The sequence below is a fragment of the Plectropomus leopardus genome, chromosome 9 (genome assembly GCF_026936395.1).
Source record: "Plectropomus leopardus strain MGB_pleo_1.0 chromosome 9, ASM2693639v1, whole genome shotgun sequence".
In the NCBI taxonomy this organism is placed as follows: Eukaryota; Metazoa; Chordata; class Actinopteri; order Perciformes; family Serranidae; genus Plectropomus; species Plectropomus leopardus.
The window spans coordinates 20,116,108-20,138,057 of record NC_142184.1 but is presented as its reverse complement, the minus strand read 5'-3'; the positions used below and the strand labels follow the sequence as shown (position 1 = coordinate 20,138,057).

General features: G+C 39.8%; 2 protein-coding genes and 1 long non-coding RNA gene across 3 annotated transcripts in view; 1 reads left to right on the top strand and 2 right to left on the bottom strand.

Moving 5' to 3' along the window:
- The window catches only part of LOC148188733 (uncharacterized), a 51,625-nt gene extending 44,234 nt beyond the window's left edge, over positions 1-7,391 (bottom strand). The window contains exon 1 of the long non-coding RNA XR_015777512.1: positions 7,043-7,391. This is a non-coding gene — a long non-coding RNA (uncharacterized LOC148188733). The remainder of the gene's footprint in view (positions 1-7,042) is intronic.
- Positions 7,392-11,277: 3,886 nt separating this feature from the next.
- Positions 11,278-13,360, top strand: tac3a (tachykinin precursor 3a). Its single transcript, XM_042490994.2, has 7 exons — positions 11,278-11,475; positions 11,867-11,982; positions 12,080-12,179; positions 12,431-12,460; positions 12,562-12,615; positions 12,759-12,825; positions 13,064-13,360. Exons 2-7 carry the CDS (start codon positions 11,881-11,883, stop codon positions 13,080-13,082), a joined length of 372 nt encoding a protein of 123 aa, XP_042346928.1. The 5' UTR covers positions 11,278-11,475; positions 11,867-11,880; the 3' UTR covers positions 13,083-13,360.
- Positions 13,361-13,785: 425 nt separating this feature from the next.
- On the bottom strand, positions 13,786-21,950 carry c1galt1la (core 1 synthase, glycoprotein-N-acetylgalactosamine 3-beta-galactosyltransferase 1, like a). The gene is made up of 4 exons (XM_042492024.2): positions 21,716-21,950; positions 19,709-19,963; positions 18,165-18,829; positions 13,786-14,697 (listed from the first exon to the last, which is right to left on the bottom strand). Exons 2-4 carry the CDS (start codon positions 19,917-19,919, stop codon positions 14,359-14,361), a joined length of 1,215 nt encoding a protein of 404 aa, XP_042347958.2. The 5' UTR covers positions 19,920-19,963; positions 21,716-21,950; the 3' UTR covers positions 13,786-14,358.

Below are 21,950 nucleotides of genomic sequence, written 5' to 3'. Positions count from 1 at the left end.
TAACAAAGATCATGATAAAGTAACACACAAGTCAAAACCAAGCAGAAACCAGCATGATGGCACCTTAAACTGCAGTTTTTCCAACGGCCACCAGATTCTGCTTACCTAGAATATTCCAACTGCTGAGAAATCATTGAGGGAAGAAAACTCAAATTAACCATGAGGATGCTGAAATGAAAAAAGAATTGAGACTATCACTGATCTTTCAAGTTCATTTCATATCTTCTAAAGTGTTTGAAGGGATTGCAGAAACATCAGATGCACGTTGGTGTAAGATGACAAAATTATGATTCCGGTCCAAAAACTGTTCATATTAGGCTACGGGACAAATCTGCAAAGTTATCACGGTGAATATCATTTTGTATTTCGCTGCAACAATTGCAGGGCATATAAAAGCTGTCAAGTTACAAAGAAACCTACCTGGAATCTGCGTTTTCACATATTTCATTGTCCTATACGATATGTAACCTGATGACATGTTGCTGTAGGTTGAAATTTTTTGTTATCGGCTTCTACATTGGCTTCCATGCAGCATCAACATGGGGCTACCATTTAAACGTATGAAGGGGCTGCGTTTCTTCAGCTAATGTACGAGTGAGACCTCCTTTGATCTGACCAAATAAGGTTTTGGACAAGCTTATGACTGGTCACATGGGGGGAGCTGCAGACACTGTAGACAAAACATCTACATATTATCACCTCGTAAAGTTGTTATGATGAACATGTCAAGAAGCAATTGGCTATTCACTCATTTTGCAAATACAGAGTAACATTTATTTGATGTCGTGCATCTCTCCACCAGCTCCTGTGGGAAATATATGGCTGCTAAATGCTCCACATTGTTCACCAACTATCACTGACTCATCTCTGTTGTTAGTTTCTGTGCATGTAGCATAATCCTGCCAGAAAGGGGGATGGCAACGATAATGTTATTTATAGCACAATGTATTACACGGAAACTCAAAGAGCTTTATATTAAGGGCCAAAATACATTTTTAAAAAAAAACGAGAACAAGAAGCATAAACAACACACATATAAGACGTATAAGTATTAGACATCAACACGATCAAATAGAAACCCCTGACCTATCAGAACTGTGCAAGAAGCAAGCAAGACTCTAAGCCTGAGAGAAAAGAAAATGTTTTGAGTTTGCTTTTGAATATAGACACAGGTGACCTCACAGCAGGAGTATTGCTGAAATGTATAAAAGATCATTTAGTAACTGAGTCTCCAATTTTGTCTTCGTTTCTTTCTGACTTAAGTGTGCGGCCAGCTGAAAAGGTGATGGCTCACTGGTTTCTACAAAAACATCACACGTTCCAGTGAGTCATTCCTCCCCTTTATCCCACTCTCTCCATCGTCAAAAGACTCAACTGTTTTACCGAGAAAAAAAGTTTAAAAAGTTGTCTTTTAAGCTAATTCGAATTCATACAGTTCAATGATTTTTGTGACTGCATTGGCTTACAGCAATATTGTACAACACACACGAACCTCAACACACATATTCGTGCACACACACACACACACACACACACACACACACACACACACACACACACACAGAAATAAAGTGCAATAATAATATAGTATGAAATGCTTATAGCAGGATTTTGGAGGTGATTCTGTATTGTAACAGGAACCAATGAAGTAATCTCAGTACTAGAGTTACATGTTAGAATTTGTGTGCAGGTGTAAAGACTCAGATTGCTGCATTCCAATTGGAGTTGTCTCAATCATTGTTTGGATAATCCTGCCAAAAATGTTGCAGCAGTCTAATCTGCTTTTCGTAAACACATAAACCAGTTTCAGAGAGTTAGTTTGAGACATGAATGCTCTAAGTTCTGAGAATGGTGACAATCAAAAAAGGAAAGCTGTGAGCCATAAAACTAACAAAATTAAAAGAAGTTGCTCAATTAGTCTCCAGTGCTCCAAACTTAAATTGGTTATTGTTGGCTGTTTTGCCTTCATCAGGGTGGTGTCTGGGCTTGTTTTTGTCATCTGAGCTATAGATTATCAATAAACAACATTACCGAAGCAAATTCTTTCCAGGGTCTATCACTACAAGTGATCCCTTTGGTTTTACACATTCATTTGATCCATTGTTGATATAACAATATTTATTAGGGATTAAGTTATTTTTACAATTTTGTCTACACCTTGTAAATCTCTCATTTAATATTACTTTTGTAAAATCCTCACATGTGTATCTACTACTACCTCAAACCAAACACAAAGATCCTGAAGCTGTTCTGACGTCATCCCTGTAAAGCCTCCTGCAGACTGTGAGATTTTTGCATTTACATGAGTTCAGTGCAAGCCACGCTGTGTGATATGGATCTTAATAAACTTGGGTATGACATCAAGTTTGACGTGTGCAGACTGTGCGATGATATGATATACCTAAGTCCATCAGTGTCAACACACAGTCTACGCTGCTGTAGTGGTAGAGAACAATGTAAATCTAGAGAGGAGGAGGAGAAGGGGAATGTGGACGCGGCCATGGCTGGGGAAAAAAAGGCCAACTTGGCACACCAGTTTCGCAACAAGAGCTAGAAGTATTAGCATTTATTAGCATTTGCAGTGTCGCGCTGGTCAGTGCATCATTTCATGCTGCCTTTCTATTGGTATGTAGACGTAGGTCGTAACAGCAGTCACACTGTGAGATTCTCATCCCAAATATCTGACACTGTCAGATATTTATCTGAGGCTATCTTTGATCGCACGACCGTGACCAGTGCCGTCCTTGCACCTCTCTCACTGTGCGACATAGGAACACCGTTTTAGAGCCACGACCAAAGATATCCCCACGTTTCTGCCACGATTGTCATCTTTCATCTGAGACAGCCCAAAATTGCACAGTGTCTACGGAGCTTAAGGAGACCTGCGTTTGTGCATTATTGGCATTATGTGCTGTCAATAGCTGCTGTAGCTTTGCTATCAAGAACAAGTGTCTGGATGTGTCAGAGTTGATCAATAGCTAACCCCTCATACTACCATGAAGGCAATAACTGCTGTTTCTTGAAGGTAATGTGGCCAGTAAATTGGGTGAGTGCTCCATGAATAATGTGTTTCATTGACTTGGTCTCCTGTGAAAAGAGACAAAGTGGAGCAGAAAAATGCCAGCGGCCATTCATAGGCAAGTTTTTTATTGCCTCTGAAATATCCCATATGTAGGACTCACCTTTGGTCCTGTCGTATCATTGTAGCAATCGGTAATATGTATTCGGTTTTGAAATACAGAGCAATCATAAACACAGAGTGGGCTACAGCCAGTGGTCGATCATGAACTGACACCTCTTAAAGCTCATCAAGAACCATTGAACCATTTGACAATATTAGCAAATAAAGAACAAAGGACTAATCCAACACCCTCAGGTACTAACTGAAGTTACTCAAATAGAAAAGAGCTAAGATCATTGCAGCCTTTAGAAATCCAGCACTGTCATGGGAAATTTTCCACATTGTCTCATGGGTATTTGTCACATCCCATCTGAATAAAACATATGCAGTTTGTTCGGTATTTGTATCTAGGCCGTTATTACACAATATATTCTTGGTCTGTCTGTCCTGGGCTACATTAGAAACATGGCAGACAATGTGGACAAGAACCTGCTCCCTATGTAGATATAAACGTGTCATTCTAAGGAAACAAAAACACAACCACTTATTTTCAGGTCATTATACACCAAAGAGATGCTGGCATACCCCAGAAGAAGCCGTTGCTTATCTTCTGTGGGTAAGTAAAATCAATGCTAAACAGTACTGTCTCTATTTCATTATTTTGAAATGTATTAAAAAGTGTAAAACTTGAATGTAATATTATTTTTACATAGAATATATCACTGTTGAATGGTATTGTTTTTGTGAAGTATTAGTATGTCATGAAATAATGTCCATGTGTGCTCTTTTCCTATGAAAATGCACCCCAAAACCATTGTTAAATAGGTGATTACAACCCTGGTTTGTATGTGTCTGTGCTCTCTCTTTATTCTTCACTGCATCTATGAAGGTAAATTATTCTCACATGTATACACACATGCAGAAAAAGAAGAGCACTCATCACACAGCAGGAAGGAACAGACCACAAAATTCCTAATATCAAATGTGCAAATTTGGTCAGAAGGTGAGCAATGTGACTCATGGTTTCCAATTTCTGTCTCTGTCACTATGTTGCACACTTTGATCTCATGATTCCATAATTTCCCCCGACACAACCTTATGAGCAGGCGGGACAGAATGAAATAAGCAGCAGAGAGAGGTCAAGTCTGGGCTCAGTCCGTCAGTGCAATATCCAGGTGTGCTGGAACCTCAGTCGTAATATTGCTGGCTCTCACTAACACCACAGTAATGAGTCAAAAACCCTACTTGACATCACCACCAGCCATCCACAGCTTCTAGAAGACACTCTTCCAACAAGGATTGAATACGAAATATCAATTAAAAGCCCGATCTTCTTCTCTCACGACCGTTACAACTCCTCCAGAAGCATACATTTTTCAGTGACATCTACTGCAGCTGCTGCTCAACAGACAAAAGTCAGACCAAAAAACACAGGGACACAACATTCAGCACCTCTCTGCAAATGAAAAATCTTCATATCTTGGACACTGACATGTTTGATAATAAAATTGTCAAATTAAAAAGCAAAAGCCTCTGGCAACAAACAAAAATTCTTCAGCAAATTCGGAATGGCACATCTTCAGGGTAGAGAAGACATTTCTAGGGTTGAAAACACAACTCAGACATCTGATTGCATCCATTTGTATCAGCTACATTGCAAATAAAAGGATGTCATGAGGACACAGTGTAACAGACTCTTTCTCTGTGATGAACAGGATGCTAATATATCTTTTAGAGTATTCTCATTGCACGAGGAGTAGAAAATAGGCAATACTGTTATAAGACAGGCCAGAACAGAGACTCAAGAGCCTAAACAGCATCAGTCTTATTTTCTCCCACGGGCCTCTGTGCCAACCATCGTCAACAAGAGAAGATTAAAGGGGACCAAACGTTTTTGACAAGGAGGGAACAGAAAAACACTTTTAGGTGCTCTTTGGAAAACACTGAAAAAAAAAAAGAAAGAATGTGTTTTGGTTTAGCAACACCACAGCTCACAGTTTCACAACGTGGTCTAATGCAAATAGACTTTCAAAGCACATCAACATCCATGCCAGTCTTAAAGAAGGTCTTCAAATTAACATTTAGATGGAAGTGACACTTCAGGACCTTGCGAGTCAAGAGTTTAGAGAGGAGTGGGTGGAATAAAAAACTGCATCCATCAAAGTCATTTTGCACGCCCCAAGGAAAAGTATAAAGTGGACTCCAAGTTAAAATCCCCCATTAGATTAGAGCCCATTAACTCAATTATTGACAGGTGCATCTTATGATCCACCGTGAAGAGGGCAGGAATCGTCTAGATCTGCTTATTATAGTTGCTATGTCGCCACAAGCAACAGCGAACAGCAGGGACTGCTACTGACTGTGTGAAGCACTACTTTCCTGTGTTCACACATGTAGAATCCCCTTCGGACGTTTTGGCCAGAGATTGCAAGCTGTGCATCCATCCCCAGCCTGTATACAAATATAGCTAAATCTAAACCCTGCAATTTCTGACACATCATTGTGATCTCACTCTCACCCTCGCACACTCTCCTTTTCTGCCTCCCTCTAGCCACTTATTCTTTCATAACATCTCTCCCATATAAGGTCATTGTCCCCTCTCAACTCCAGGGTGGAACCTACTTTGTCTCTCCCTCTTAGGCCATGAAAGCCTGCACAAATGGATGACTGACAGCTCCATTAGAGAGACAGGAGAGCAATAACTGTGTGACTGTACTCCGGGCTTTATCTGCTGCTGTCCGCTACCGGACACACAAATACAGAATAATTAATCTGCATTCTCATGCCCTTATATGGACAACAAACAAACTGAATTGCCAGACTGTGTTTTCTGTCAAGTTCTTTGTGGCCTTCTACAGCCATCGCTGTATTGGAGAGATGAATGAATGACGTAAGATAAACAATCAAACATGATGTGCCCACAAAGATACACATATAGAAAATATATTCTTCCATCTCAATCTGGGTCCTTTCAGTTTGTTCCTCCATATGTTTTCCAGGCAAGGTTATCTCAATCTACAGTATTCAGCCAGCTAATTCAATAAGCGAGTGCAGGAATAGCAGGATTAATGGGCAGAATGATTCAATGAAACTGTATAAAAAGGTAGGGGCCAAACAAGAGGACATATTATGATGCTGACATTCAGACAGCTTGCTCTTTACACACGTACAAATCAGTGTTTGAGAAATACCTGAATTGCCACCTGCCACTGTTTTTCCTGTATTACAAAAGCAGAGGCTGAAATAAATTAGAACTACTAAACTATAAAATCAAGTAGTGCTAATCAAATATGAACCAAAATTCTGTTACTGTGTTGCCTATTTTTTGCCGAAAGAGTTCTCAGAAACATTTTAGCTCATTATTTAACTATAATTCGAAATTATTTGTTACCAGCTGGCCACCATATTGTTTCTTGTGTGGAAACAGCCAAGATCACATATGTCAACTGCCAGCAGGAGGGTCAACAGCGCAGTGCATTCTGGTAGTTGTAGGTTGTCTACCTCTTGAGCAAAAGTGAGTCGCACAATCAGGGCCTTCACATGCTCCTCTAAGCAAAACCAATTACACCGCCCCTCTATTTGCAATGTACCATACCAGCCACAACACAAAGGCTAGTATGCCATACATATAACACAAATGGACAGAGCAACTTCAAGTATCAGCAATATCAATTTTACAAACCCATATGCAAATAATGCACCAACCACATACATTTAAAAATAACTTTCAGTTACCTGGTGTGGAATTATAAACAGCAAAGTAATGACAGCACATAGCTGTTTTTTCAAACTACTACAATTTCAGCTCTTCAAACTAAATAATACAAATACAAATCTCTCTATATAGGCCTACCACTTTCTCGTTTGACATTCTGCATCAAAGTCATGCAACTTAACGTCTCGAGAGCAAATAAACCTTACCTTTCAGGAGTATTCACGGCGTTTTGCGAGGCCAAACTTAAGTCCAACTCTTTCCATCCCCCTTTCCACAGGGGGATGCTTGACGTATTTTCCAGTCCTCAATACCGTCTGTTTCAAAAGTTTACTCTCTTACTTCCAAAAACAAGTTAAAATTTGAAGCAAAACCGAACATCCTCGCTCGCCGAGTAGACTAGCCACGGCCTTTTCAGACTCTCTCCATTTAAAATCCGACAATAAAGACATACTGAAGACTTTCAGTCAGTAACGTCACCTGTTGGTTTACTCTCGCATTTATGCATGTTGTTTTGTTGATGGTGGTTTTCTTCGAAGACAATCAAACTTGGTGTCCGTCAGGCAGGCTGCCATTGGCTCGTGGGAGCTGGGGGCGGGAGGTGGGGGGGTGAAGGCGCGACCGTAGTATAGTATGATTGACACCTGTCTCAACAATTCTTGTGCTTACAAAAAGCGTAACCTTGTATGCTGGAGTCTGCAGCTAGTACTATTGGTTACTGCGCGATTTTTTTTCGGCCAAAGTGCCGCCCTATGTTTGGTTCGCCTGTATCAGGTGTGTCCAAACTTTTTTGAATTGGGGGCTAGAGTAGTGACGTGAAAATACCTGGGGCCTGCTGCTTCTCGCATCGTGTGGGTTACTTAAAAAGGGAATCCTGTAATGACAAAAAAAAAAACACAACTGTTTTATCTTTCAGTGAAAAATAATTTGCTGTCGACTTTACACTTCTTTGCTGTAGGGCTCTGTATTGGCAAGAATCTGGCGATAAAATACATAACACAGGTTAAGATTCAATATATTGTAGTATTTTTAATGCAGTTTTAAGGAAAATTATAAAGACAACCATATGCATATAATTTGAACAGAAAAAGGTTACTTATTTAATGCAATCAGAACTGTAGGATGTGTATTTATCACAGCCCCTATAACATGCAAGGAAAACGTTGTTATGCTGAAATGTCTGTTTAAAACAGATATAATTTAAAACAGATTACATAACTGGTAACAAGTTGTCAGGGGATTACACACACACACAAACACACAAAAGTTAACTACTTATTAAAAATCGATGCTGTATGCTGTGTGGTACCAGGACATGAAATTGCAGTACTCAAGTGCATTAATATTTCATCAATACTTTGCTGTGGCCATTTCTGCTATTTAGCAGGAAATGTCTGCTGTGAGGTTACTGTTTGTTTGCTTGTTGTTTTTTGTTCACATAAACACATTAGTTCTGCCTGCATAGCTCCTGCTTGGTACATTTCTACAAACTGTGTGACAGTCTTGCAATTGTGAGGTGGATGGGAAAAATAGAAAGTGATCTGGCTTTATGACCAAGAATGTGTGGGGGCACATATAGTATATTTTTAACAACAAACTAAGGGACATTTAAAATCTGTCCAAGGGCCATGATTGGCCCTTGGGCCAGATTTAAGGCATGTATATGGATGTTCCAGCCCTGGCTGCAGCCCTTTTTCTCTGTTTTCTCCACTCATGTAACACTAATTTCAAAAGTGTCTGTGACTTTCTACTGCATATACAGATCAGTTTTATGAAAAGGCCTTCTTTTCAGCAGTGAAATATTCTTTAACCACGTCAAAGGAAGATTTTAATGTTTTCAAGTGGCCAACTGCCTGCTCATCTCACTTAGAAGTCTGTGTAGAAATACACTTCTTCATATTATCTGAGCATGAGGCTGAGCTGTGTCTTTTCTTTTTTGTCTTCCCTTATAGCGGCCCACCTATAGCCACCATGGGCTTCCTGCTGTGAGTAAGCCAACCGTGAATGTCCTGCTGACCTGTCAGCACCTACACAGCTGATCGCAGCTCTGAGGGGAGCCCGTACAAAGTGAGAGTTTTCAATGTATGTGCTGGTGATGAATGACATGCAAACGCAATACACCAGAGGGTTCATGTCATATTGTTCAGCAATGTGCAGGGAATGTGACTACCTGTGATGTATTGCAGGAGGTTCATCTAGCTCTGCAGCACATCAGGCCCAATATGTATTTGCCTTTTGGTTGGATGAGAAGCTTCCCTTGCCATGGTACGTTGTGGATAAACAGCCCCTGGCACTCTTTCCCTGCACCCTCTGTTAGTCCAAAAACAGGGTGGCTTTGATTACCAATGGGGATTAAAAAAACACTCATCAATAATGTAAAAATGTAATTAATGACTTCCCCCATGTGTCAGATCTCCCATCCCGAACCCCTGCACTGCTGCAATCCCCGCGCCACCATATACAGGAATAGGACAAATATAGAAATGGGAAGTCATTATTAAAACATAGCAGTTTTAACCTTTTGTGAAATACACCATCTGAATTTGTGCCTGGTGCTTTGTTGTTGGTGTCATACCTTCTTCTATCAGGCCCCCAGAGGCCACCAGCTACTGGTATCTGCAGTGGTTCCCCATGCCTGTTTTACAGCTATGATTGCAAACTTTGCTTTGCTGAAATATTGATGCTTCTTTGCATTCTGAATGTGTGTGCAAACACAAACACGAGAGTAATTGCTTGTGTAATTGCAATAAAAAATGATAGGTTTGGTATGAGCATTAAATTTGGGTCGTTTCCAGCTGGTGATGGTGGAGGGAAAATACTTTTTCGTGATATCTTTTCAGGATTTAGATGAATACTAAATGTCACTATCCAGCTGATGTTTATGATACTGCACCTTCCTATCATACCAGAGCAACTAAATCATGTGGTGTTGCTTGGAGGTAAATGTATTTCAAAAAACTGTCACACACTCTGCGTTTCCAAGTTACAAGACTGACATTTCATCTCACCACCTGTCAGAGCCTTTTAAGAGAGAATTTAGCAGCCATGAAATCAATTTCGAGTGACCCTCTGAATAATGTGTTACTCATGTCAATGATGGTATCATGGCAATGCGTCTGTCTAAAAAGCACAACTGGATTTTGGTCATGAGTGACACCTTAGCCTGTCTATCTGTACTGATAAAATTATCCTGTATTATCCTTTATTATGCATTATGTTCTTAGCTCATAAAGACATGTTTTATTTTGAACGTAATAAAAACACACCACATCTTAAGTGCTATTGAATAATGTCAAAAATCTATTCTAATTTTCATTTAAATTAATGCAACATTGTGAGAAGTTATCTTATTACCTAACCAAAACTTCCCCAGATGTTAGTCGATTAATGTTTATTTCCCTTTAATGTTTTCTGTATGAATGGGTATTGGGAAGTCAATTGCAAACACACAGCCTATCTAGTCACATACATCCCCATCCTCTATAGTGACATGCAGAGGCAGCTGCTGTCTATATAATTACTTCCTAAAAAGATCAGTATCTTGACAGTTACCTTATTGATGGTCAATGGAGTGGAAGGTACTTAGAGGAACATGTGAGGATGGTGCAAACTACAGGGAGCCTGGGAGAGCTCGGCTGCTCTTAATCAGACATAAGCTTCCCCGAAAACCTGATTTGTAAATAAAATTGTACTCTCAACAATTTGCTGTTTTTGTCATGCATTTCTATTTTTCTGTATTTTCATCATCATGGATCATATTTAAAAAAATATGTGTTTGTCTGTGACATATATGTATAAATATGTTTATGTATGGATGGAGCCTTCTGTCTGTAATCTGCTTTCATTTTGTCCGTATTTGTGCATGTTTTCTGCTGCGATACCAGCATGCATGTTGTTCTTTCCATCACAACTGAATCATTGTGGCCCAATCATAAACTTGACTCACTTTGACTCAAATATAAGATGAAACAAACTCTTTCATTGTCCCATGTCTGCACGCTGAATTGGGATTATTGATTTCTACATTAGAAATTCATATGTGTCCCCCAAATGTTGAAATGATCCCCCTGTCCTTGGTCAGCATACAGATATGTCAGACAGACAACAAGGATTCTTAAAGATGTTTAAAGGTGTTTATGGGCTTGATAAATCAAACTACTGTTCTTTTAAATCACAAGTTTAAACTCATCAAGCAGCTACAATTCAAAAAAGTGCTGTTTGTTCCCTTTCTAGCCAAAGTTATCTGGTTGGAGCTAATATCTTTAAGAAAATTCCGAAATATTTTCATGGATATGCTTCAGTCCACAAGCCTTTGTCCTCGTGACGTTGCCCATTTTTAAGATGTGTGTGCGTGCGTGTTTGGTGAGGAGGCAACAGCTCTCAGCAGCATCATAACCATCAATGAGTATTCTACGTAGCCTTCAGCACAACGTGACATAAGACCTGATACTCCACCTACGCTCCAGTTGCTGATTGGCGTTACGTAGGTATCCAGCTATTATTTATTAGCTCAAAGCGTGGACTCCTCATTTATACTGACCGGATCTCACTGCAGGATCTTTCCGTTCCCACTTACTGTAACTCTGCACCGGGGCGCAAGCAGCTGACTCTTTTACCAAACTATCTGCTCGACAGAAAACAGGTAAAGAAAAAAAAGATTACTTTTAAACGCTATAGGTGAAGTGTTAGTTTTATTCCAGTTTCAACTGTTGTATTTTTCTATCATGAAGAAGTGGATTTAAGGGGTTATCAAGACTTTTTGAGACCAAACACAAGGCGACTGCGTGACATTATTGTCGTCATGTTGTTTTTCGCTGGATAAACACACAAGAATTAAAACACTCATTTACTAATTACATGAAAAACACGTTGCGTGAACTGTATCTGGCAACATTGCACAGTGCGCTTTTACGCACAAATTACGCAGCAAGTTATGCGCAACAGGTACAACTGGATCCTGATATTTAGCGATATTTTTTACCTATAGGGAAAAAACTTGATGAAACAAAATAACTGTTGATTTTCTCGCGCAGGTGGTGCTCAGAAAATGAGGAGAGGTTTGCTGCTGGTGACTCTGTTTCTCGTCATGAAACTTCGATACAGCCAGTCCAGATGCGAGGAGCCCGGATCGCGCAGATCAACATCAGATGTAGGTTTGCAGGCGCGTTATGACAAAGATGATTTTCAGAGCATCTATTGAAAAAAAGCTGATTATTTATAGATTTATTTGCTTCTCATAATTGCAGCAGACCACAGGGTTGGACAACCTCAAGCGGAACATTCTGAAGAGGTATAGCGATTTGGATTATGACAGCTTTGTGGGTCTGATGGGCAGAAGAAATGCCGGTGAGTCTCCTACTGATTACATTCATACTACTTCTACTAATAATAACAGTTTGAATGTTAATAAACTGTAAAAATACGCATAAAAACGGAAAAAAGAACAAAAATATATACTCTGTGTTGTAAATGCTCTTTCTTGGATTTGGTAATTTATCTATGATCATTTGATCTTTATTTTTCTAATCCCATATAAACTCTATCTCACAAAGTTGTTCCTTTTTTTCTTTTAATCTAATTTTGTTTATTTTGATCAGATGGAAATGAACTAGAGACACCACAAAAAAGTAAGGTCTTTGTGATTTAGTGATATTAAGTACTTGCATACTTTAAGTGATCTGAAATCATGAAAGATAAAATTAAATGAATTCCTCATTCCTCTTTTTAGGAGAAATGCATGACATTTTCGTTGGTCTCATGGGAAGGAGAAACTCAGAGCCCGGTGAGTGTGGCAATTTGCAAACGTCAAATATCCATAACAGCCCTGTTAGCTTATGTGGGGACTCAGATTCAAGGTTTTCTCTGGTGTTCGTTGTGCAGAGAAAATATATTTACGGGACTATATTATAATGTCTGCTCTCACAGATAATGGTCCCTGGAGGAGAGAGTATCCAGAGAGGAGAGGCATTTTTCTCAACAAGTGCAGGCTGAGGTGAGTGCCTCTTCTTTTTCCCTCAGTATGGAACATCTCCACTTCTTGGAAAGATAAAGGTAACACTTAACCAGGCCACTAAAGGATAAAACCACATGGAACCGTGTCTCAAAGACTCTCCTAACTCAAATTACTTTTTTTGGCCTTGTTTTTCCAATGTGTGAAATAATTCATTTTACATATTTAAAATGCATGTGTAAGAATAATACTGATATACATGTTATGTGCTTTGTCGCAGGTTTCTTCAGGGGCTGTAGACATTCATACCAAAGCAACTCTCTCATCTGGTTTCAGTGATGAAAGATCACAGAGAACACACACAACAAACTACATGTCTGATGGAAATGACTTCACATCGTGATTCACACTGTAAAGCTGCCAGCTGGCTTATGAAAGTGACCATTAACTACACAGATTGTATTTTGTTTTATCTGACAATACATGATTAGTAGTGACAGTGGATACATTCTATTTCCTTATCATGTCATTCATTTTTCTTTCAAAGCTCAAAATAAACATAATTTTTTATACATCATTTATTCATTTAAAATGTCGGTGCATTTTCCTGCAACTGTTTGAATGATACTTAAAATCGCAGTGCAGACAGTAATGTTCAGTCACACCTGCTACAATGCTTATTGTTGAGTTATATTAAATCACTTGACAGGAGGGATTCATCAGAGTTTTGTACAATACTGTTCTGAAGCTGTAGTCTTTTCAAAAAGAAGTACAGAGGGTTTCAAGTACGCACTTCTTCATAAAGGCATCTCTTTTCAATCAAAGGTAAAAAGAAAAAAAACAACCCTTTTTTCACAACGCAGTTGTTGCTTTGCTTACTGAAACAAACATTATCACCGCTGGCTGAGGATTTAGAGCCTGCTGTCTAACCGCAGAGGGTTCAAATGGAAATCAAAAATGGAAAAAAAGTAACCAGTCACAAAGGCAGCAAAACAAATTCAATCAATTTTTTCAATTTTTTTATTGTTGCACGGTGTTTCAGACAGCCCTCAAAAGAACCCAGTTTATATTCTAAAAATTCAATTTCAGAATGGTAAAACCAGAACATCATATTTAACACCAGAAAAACAGCCAGAAAAGAGGCTAAATATTTTTGATTTGTGACACACTGCCATTTGTTGTTGACCTCCATTTTCAAGTAAATAAAAATAATGGATTATAAATTATAAAATCTCTTGGCTCAGACCAGGTACTTGTAAAATGCATTAAAATAATATTCTATGTGCCTCTTCCTGCCTCATTCTGAGCAAACATCTGTGACTGTGTAACATCATAAATTCATATTAAAAAATGCTGATGATGTCAAACATAATTAAACGTTTATCTCAGTTCAAAATAGCAGAGCCCCACAGAGCTGCCACTGACTTATAGTCAAATTTTAACCACTCTCAATGTGAGTGCATACGTGTCGTACTGTGATCGCATAAAGGAAGACCTGTCAGAAGAAAACGTGTGTCGGGTACCATGCCACAACTCTGTGGCACCATTGTTCACAATCAACCAACTGGAACAGAGTCAGTGGTGCCTGCCTTGAGTGACTGCGGTCCTGTTCTCTGTTAAGTTTAGATTTACAACTTTCTCTGGCTTAGTTTCTGCTTTAGTTTGGTTTCCATGACCAGTGACTGCTAATGTTGTGTGACTCTTTGCATCTGTCACCTCCTGAACCCGTTTCAGTCCCACGGTCACGGCTGTCTGTGAGAGTGGGCCGAGGATCAGACCCCGGCGTAGGGAGGGCTGGTAGCGTGGCCTGTAGCCGTATGCTCTCAGGTGATAGGTATAGTACTCCAGCATGTACATCAGCTCTGCTTCCACATAATGGAAAGATACCGCCAGGTCTGAGCAGCACTGTGGACCCTGAAGAAGAATAACACACATGCAAACACACACAAATACACGAGTTAGGACATAGGATGGATCACAAGTATATATGTGAAGATACAAGCTAAAAAAAAAAAGATTTTTAAACATATTTCGACATTATAGCAGCCATAGAATATCCTACATGTGGCATTTTAGCACTAATAATTATGAGACATAAAAACAAACAAAACCCCCACACTTCAGATATTCTAGTCACATCGTTTTACAGCAAAAAAGTGAAACTGACCACAAATCATCCGCAAACACACTGCCTGTAAAGTGTACAGTCCTAAGAATACTCACTGTCAACAGCTTCATCTATTAAATAAAGAGGGAAAAAATATGTAATATAAGGGAGGAACATTTTGTATGCAAACAGGATTATGTGTAAATTAAGTGTCGGGAGCAAAATAATGCCCCAGATTTCTTCATTATTGATATCAAGACTTTGTAAAGAAAGTGATCTATTCTTATAGAAAAATCCTACATTTAGCAAGTCTCATGCCTGCATTTGCCACTGGCACTGATTTTAAGAATAAGATTGAGATCATTCTACAAGTCCTTTGAAAAAAACTAAGCAATGTTGCCTCCCTCCCGTCTGTGTCACTCAGCCTCACGCCTGTAGTACAACTAAATATAGTGCAATTAAAAAATATATTTATATTTCTTAAAGGAGCTGAGTACTAAGGTTTTTAGCAAATGTTATGCAAATAGCAATTTGTTGAGGACTATTTTCAGTCATGGATAAATGCACATGGAAGCAGCAGCACCATGTTTGTAAGTTTATTTGAAGATTAAATGCCTGTGTTCATCTTAATGAGGGCTGTTAGTGCAACAGCGTGACTCATTTATGTGTTTTTAACAGTTTTTGAACAACAGACGTCTATGGCACAGAGCTATAAACTGATCAAGATTTACTTAGTACTTAATACATGTAAGTGGGAACAAGTCATTGTTTTGAACTTTTCAACATGTCACCAGCCTTGTGGTAAACTATATAGGTGAGTGCATTTTTAGACTTCACATACACATTTATACACAAAACCTCACCTGCTCATCAGTTAAATATTCACACGCACTCACACCCTGATGGTTGAGCCATTGGGAGTAATTTGAGGTTTATTATCCTCTACATCGAGGGGCTGAGATCAAACCACCAATGTGTTTTTCTCTGATAACTTATGACAGACATTCGGGAGGTTTAAAAGGGAGCTGAATTATCAGCAGAGGTCTCCTCCTTACTAAAACAAACAGACTTGATGATTTAAACTGTTAAAAAAACCCTCAACTGAGCAGTTACAAAACAGTGGTTTTCCAATGCTGCTGGTGGGCTTCTAACTATAACAGTCCATACAGAAATGTAAATGAGTCCTATCTAGAGACAGTGTTTGGTTTGGCTATTATAAAGTGGTGGTGCAACATGACAATCTCTGTAGACAAGGACCCGCTTCCAAAGTAGATATAAACAGCTTATTCTGAGGTAATGAAAATATAATGATTCATATTTTCAGGCAATTTTACACTGAAGAAAACATACCTATTATATTATATTTTATTCCATCTCTGCCAGCATATCTTCCTATATCCTACAGACTGAACCTTTAAGTTCTAATAAACTGTTACATGCTGACAGTCTGAAACCACAAATTTCCATTTGTACAGTTTGATAATACAACATAATTACTTTGCTATTAATTTGTTTTCTTGTTTCCCTTTCAAACACAGAGGACAAAGCAGCTCCATACACTGGCAGTCAGTGTGTGACAGGATCAGTAATGAACCTGTCTCATTTTAATTGCAAAGTACAATAAATTAGTTGAATAATCTGTGACAGATGACCAATTTTCCCTTTGTTGACAGGACATTGTCTCTGCTGCAATCATCTACTTTAAAATGGACTCATTTCTTTTTCAACGTGCTCTTTCTTTGCAAGGGTCAAGTACGGCATTCGAATGAGGAAGATGTGATAGATGTGACAATCTTGCTTATTGTCCCCCTAATGAGTCACTTAAACACCTACATCTTGTTTAATCTATCAAAAGCAAAACAAACAGTATACTGCACACTATTCATTTTCTTTAGGTGAATAGGTCCCTACTGTACATTTCAAAATAAGAGTAATTCTTGTGCAGATGTACACTAATCATATTAAAGGATTTTCAACAAACAGGTTCACCCCCTCAATAGGACGTCTTACTAACTTGACTTGCCCCTTTCTATTGAGGCTAATCCACTCCACAGGATATCTCTCTTACCACGGAGCTATCTGTGAACCATCTTGTGCTTTAAAGAAGTATTTCACTGCTGCAAGGCAGACCCTGTTATAAAACTGAGCTGTTTTTGCAGTGGAAAGATCCAAATTCTTGGTGCTATATGATGTGAGAAGCCATAGAAAAGGGCTGTGGCATTCACTTTTGCGCGAGTGGTAGAAATACTACAACTACCAGAATGTACAGGGCCGTAACCAGACCATTAAACATTCACACTGGTGAGTGAAGTAATCAGTGGGGTGTCGAGGCTTTTTTTTTTTTTACTGGGGTGGCCCAGGTGGGGCACTAACTTATGCAGGAGTGGCATGAAATATGAATGCTTTTGCAGGCACATTGTGCATATGGCATGGCTTTAATTGAACATTTTTCTCTCCACTACCCACTATACCTACTTTAATTACTAACATTGCAGTGTCTTACACTTGTATTTGTAGTTCAGTTTAAAAAGAAACATAGACTTACCTATCACAACATAAGAGTGACACCAAACAAATCCAAATTAAAACAGATTTTTGTCTTTTTCTTGGTGGCTTTTTGGCAGGCAAGACACTAATCTGGTACTTTACTGCATCTCAGGTTTAAGACTGAATTGCACTTATAACAAGAATTCAGTTTACTTGTCAAACGGTTAAAACTAACTGGGCAGATAGCGAATCATAATGGGGTGGCACCTGGAGTGGCCAGTCAGAATTCAGGGGTGGCCTGTGCCACATCAGGCCATTCTCGAGACATGCACCTGGCAGTAATACACCACGCCCCCAGGAAGTGAGTCAGGCTTTGAAATCAGTTTTCATAGTGGCCAAGCAGTGGAAATACAACTGAGTCTGTCATGTAATGCCTTTGGGAACAAAAACACATTTTCCCTGACCCTTTTCACTATCAGGATTAAATGCATTCTGTCCAGTAACATTTCAAAAGTCTAAAAGAGCTGCATGATTTAATCATGTTTTCCATATTCAGTTTGTTGGAACGATAAATCTGAGGTAGCGAGATGGAGAGTCCCTTGCGGGAATCATGTTTCAGTTCGTTGATATGAGTCTTTACTATTAGTTCACTGGGCACACTCTTCTAAAGCATTCTGAGCAATGGTTTGATCTCTATTTGTTTACTTTACCCATGTCTACCAACTTATATTTTGGTACCATTTCATAGCACTACCTCTAAAATAAAACAAAAGGTGAAGGTACTTGCCTCAACAATTGGATAGTAACAATAGTTCCAGTACCAGAAGCTTTTGGAGAACTTGCCAGTTAGATGGTGCTCTGGCACAAACGGGTGGAAAGTTTCTCGATGCAAAGTATCTCTGGAGTCCCCCGCCAGAACGCCCATCTTCTCCAAACACTGCCCCAGCGCCAAGTCCTCTACAGGTGTCGTGTGTGCGCAAACTTTGGTCCGAAAACCTTCCACAAATCTCTTGAGGGCCTCTTTGCTCAGCACATAGCCTGCCCCACCGCTCATGTAGCCTTGCTTGGTGTAAGGCTTGAAGCGTTTGCCGAAGTAGATGGGCTCTTCGGGGGTGTGGTTGGATAGAATCCAGCGTAGGTTGTCCACCACCACATAGGTGTCATCGTCTGCCTTTAAAAACCAATCTGCTTCACTCGCATGGTGCTGGTAAACATAATGGAAGGCTCGAATGGTCTTCCAGTAGAGCTGGTCACGGCCCTCTTTGGTGCCCAGACCCACTGTGGGGAAGTCTGGGTCCTCCTCAGAACTCATGAACACCACCATGTTGCAGTGGCGACTCCAGGTGGCCCTGACATGGCGGGCCCTGCTCTGCAGGTTATATGGCCCCGTCATCACCCAACAGAGAACACGAACCTTCTTGTACAACACGTCTGCCACCCGGCTGTCTTCGTCTAAAAGGATACAGAAAACAGCGCAATAAATAGTGTTAACTGGTGTGCAGTGGAGCAATTGTATGCATGATTTCTCCATATCCAATCAGTGTCCCCCTGATTCATGCTGCTTTTTTTTTCTTTGATTGAATTTTGCAACGTGAATGACAGTTGAGAACTCTGATAACCCTGTCAAGTCAAGAGTAGGTGATTATTGTCACATGCAGTTATAACCAAGTTGCCCACTGAAATTCAGTGTTTACCAGCATAAGTTTGTCACTCATGTGGTAGATAATAGATCTGTAGATCTGTTTACAGCTGATCATATCACATCGATGGATGAGAAGAGCAGGTTTTTGTAAGTAAATTCTAACTTTTAGGCCCAGCAGAATGAACTGTTAGTTTCACTTTCAATGTGCCTGACGTTCTGCTGTGCTGTCTCTGCTCCAAGTGTGCTATAAATAACTGAATAGTTTGTATATTCCAAGCCTCCGTGTGCATTTCCCTCCTCTGCTAAGGCTACTTCCAAATCAGCTGAAGCATCCATGCCAAATAATACACACCTTGTCCGCTCTGTCAGCGTCTTTCAGTGTACCATAATGCTTTTCTCCACTTCACCATTGCCATCATCCCTAACATCTTCAAATGGCTCAGTGGTTAGTTGACAACAATTTTGATGGATGTTAAATCTAGCTATGAGGGGTACAAAACATATGGATTTAAGTGAGAAGGAACTAGATTAAATGTAATACAGCTTTAATATCAAATCTCATTAGTTCAGTCAACCTGACGCCTAAATTCCCCCCTGGGGATGATTAAAGTATCTGCCTATACATCTATATTTGTCACCCTATACATACTAAATGTAAAATCACATCAGTGTGAAAGATTGTAAAGCACCTGCATGTTCAGGGTGGAGCAGGCTGATGAGAGCAGCTCCCTCCTTTCTCCAGATGGTTGGTCTCTCTGACACTGCTGTGGCTTTTTCCTGAGCCTCTGATAGCAAGGGGTAGCTCCTCTCAAACCACACCTGGCGCAGGAAGAAGAACATGCTGAAGCCACCCACCAAGAAGCCCAGGGAGAAGGCACATCTGGAGCTGGAGCCTTTCATGTTGAGACCGTGTCCAGCACTGTGATGTCCCCGTTACAGCATGTCTACATGGGAACAACACAACACACAATTTTGACAAACTGACAGACCTTAAATGTGCTTCTTGAAGTGCCTTTACTATTATTTTGCAAGTCACTGTATCAGAAAAGACAATAAACTACAGTGTTATTGGCACAGTGAGACATGTTTTTCATGCGTGCATAAACATATAAAATATGACATGCAGTTTGAGTTCACTCTGATAGCTTTATATGATATTGGGTGCACTTTACACACCAAGCCTGCAACACATTTTAAGCATTGCCCTCAGGGGCCTAATCTCCCCTCTCCACTCTCAAAGAGAAGTGCCTTAAAAGTAAACAAACCTTGTGTCATTGCAGTACATTAGGAAAGAGGAAAGAAAATCCAAAACAGCAGACAACTGTCTCACCAAGCTGTCTAGACTTGAGAGTTATTTGAGTCAGTGCATGGACACTAAACTAGTGACAGTTTCCGCAAACTTGAATGCTTTCTCCCAAACTAAATTATTCTAAGTTCACCTACTGTAAATTAGAAAGTGTGCTCCACTAAAATGCTTAAACGGTGATTTGTACCACTAATAAATGACTGTGGAGAGGCACCAGGATCTGTAAGGATGACTCATCACTTCACTTCAGTTTACATTTGAATATACGCTATGCAGGAATTGCCAGCTATTGTTTAGTGAACAGCATTGCCAGCTACAGTGAAAGTAAAATACTGCCAAAGCTGTGACTGCTTGGCATTTCACCTTGCTTTATATATATATTTTTTTTTTATTGCATTGTGTCTGTAATTTTCGTAGAGTCCTCTGAGAGCTGCACCTAGCTGTTATCGTCTTATAAAGTCCCGACCTCACCTGCATGCTGTGCCCAGCAATGGCCCAAACATGGTAAAGATTTTTAAAAAATTGTGAAGAGAAAGAAAATGAGAAAATACTAACAAAGGTAAGGTTGTAGGTCTAGTTTCAACACCGAGGGGGACACATATGAAAGAAGGGGTTTGGGGGTCCACCGCCAGAAAACTTTAAGCATTAAACAGTTAATTTTCTTCATTTTGGTGAATTTCTCTGCACAATTTAGTGATTTTCAACATCAATTTGTTGTGTAAATGTCACATAACAAGTCCTTTCATAGCTGTATTTGAGGGACAAATGCACGTTGTAAATATTGGAGGGGCGTATCCCCTTTGTCAGCCCCCCGGATCTACACCCATGGACAGAGGGTACACTTGATTTAGGGGGATTAGGCCTACTTTTCTATGAGTGTATACATTGTATTTTAGAGCAAATACTGCATGGTAAACCTTTAACTATAGTAATTCTTAACTATAATAGGCTATAACACGTGAGTTTATGTTGCCAGTGTGGCACGAGGACTTTAGAGAGGTCCTTGTGGACATGGACTTCACACTTGACACAGTGTCACTGCCAAATTTAATTTCAGTCTATCTGTTGCCTCGCAGATGAGGTTATAGACCCCAGACTTGAAACAAATGTTAACGATTAACATGACGAGAGTTGTTTTTGGGAGTGATGTACTCTACATTACTCATGCTTCCCTCCATTACCCTGACTGTAATTTAAAAAAGCGACAATTCAGCCGCTCTAATCGAGGCATACATCCATTTATACCAAAAACACATGACTCAGTCTGCTGCGATAGCGAATTAAGGCCATGTGGAGCACAGATCTTTGTCTACACACACTCCGCTGCGCGTATATCTGAAGTCAGCACAAATATGTTCAACAGCCACAACCGTATGTGTGATTTATTTACCTTTGCAGGGACATCAGTCATTTGTGGGCACGATATGCTCGCACCCCTTAAGAAACGAATTATTTCCTGTGTCTGAAAACGGCACGAGCACGTTACACCTGTCAGTCATGTGGTCACATGCTGGGCACACTCATCCGATGCATTGTTTTTGATTGAAGTCCTCCCTATCTTTCGTCGCCAAATGACATGATTATTGAGAGGAACGCCACAGAGTAGATTTACATTACACGGCATC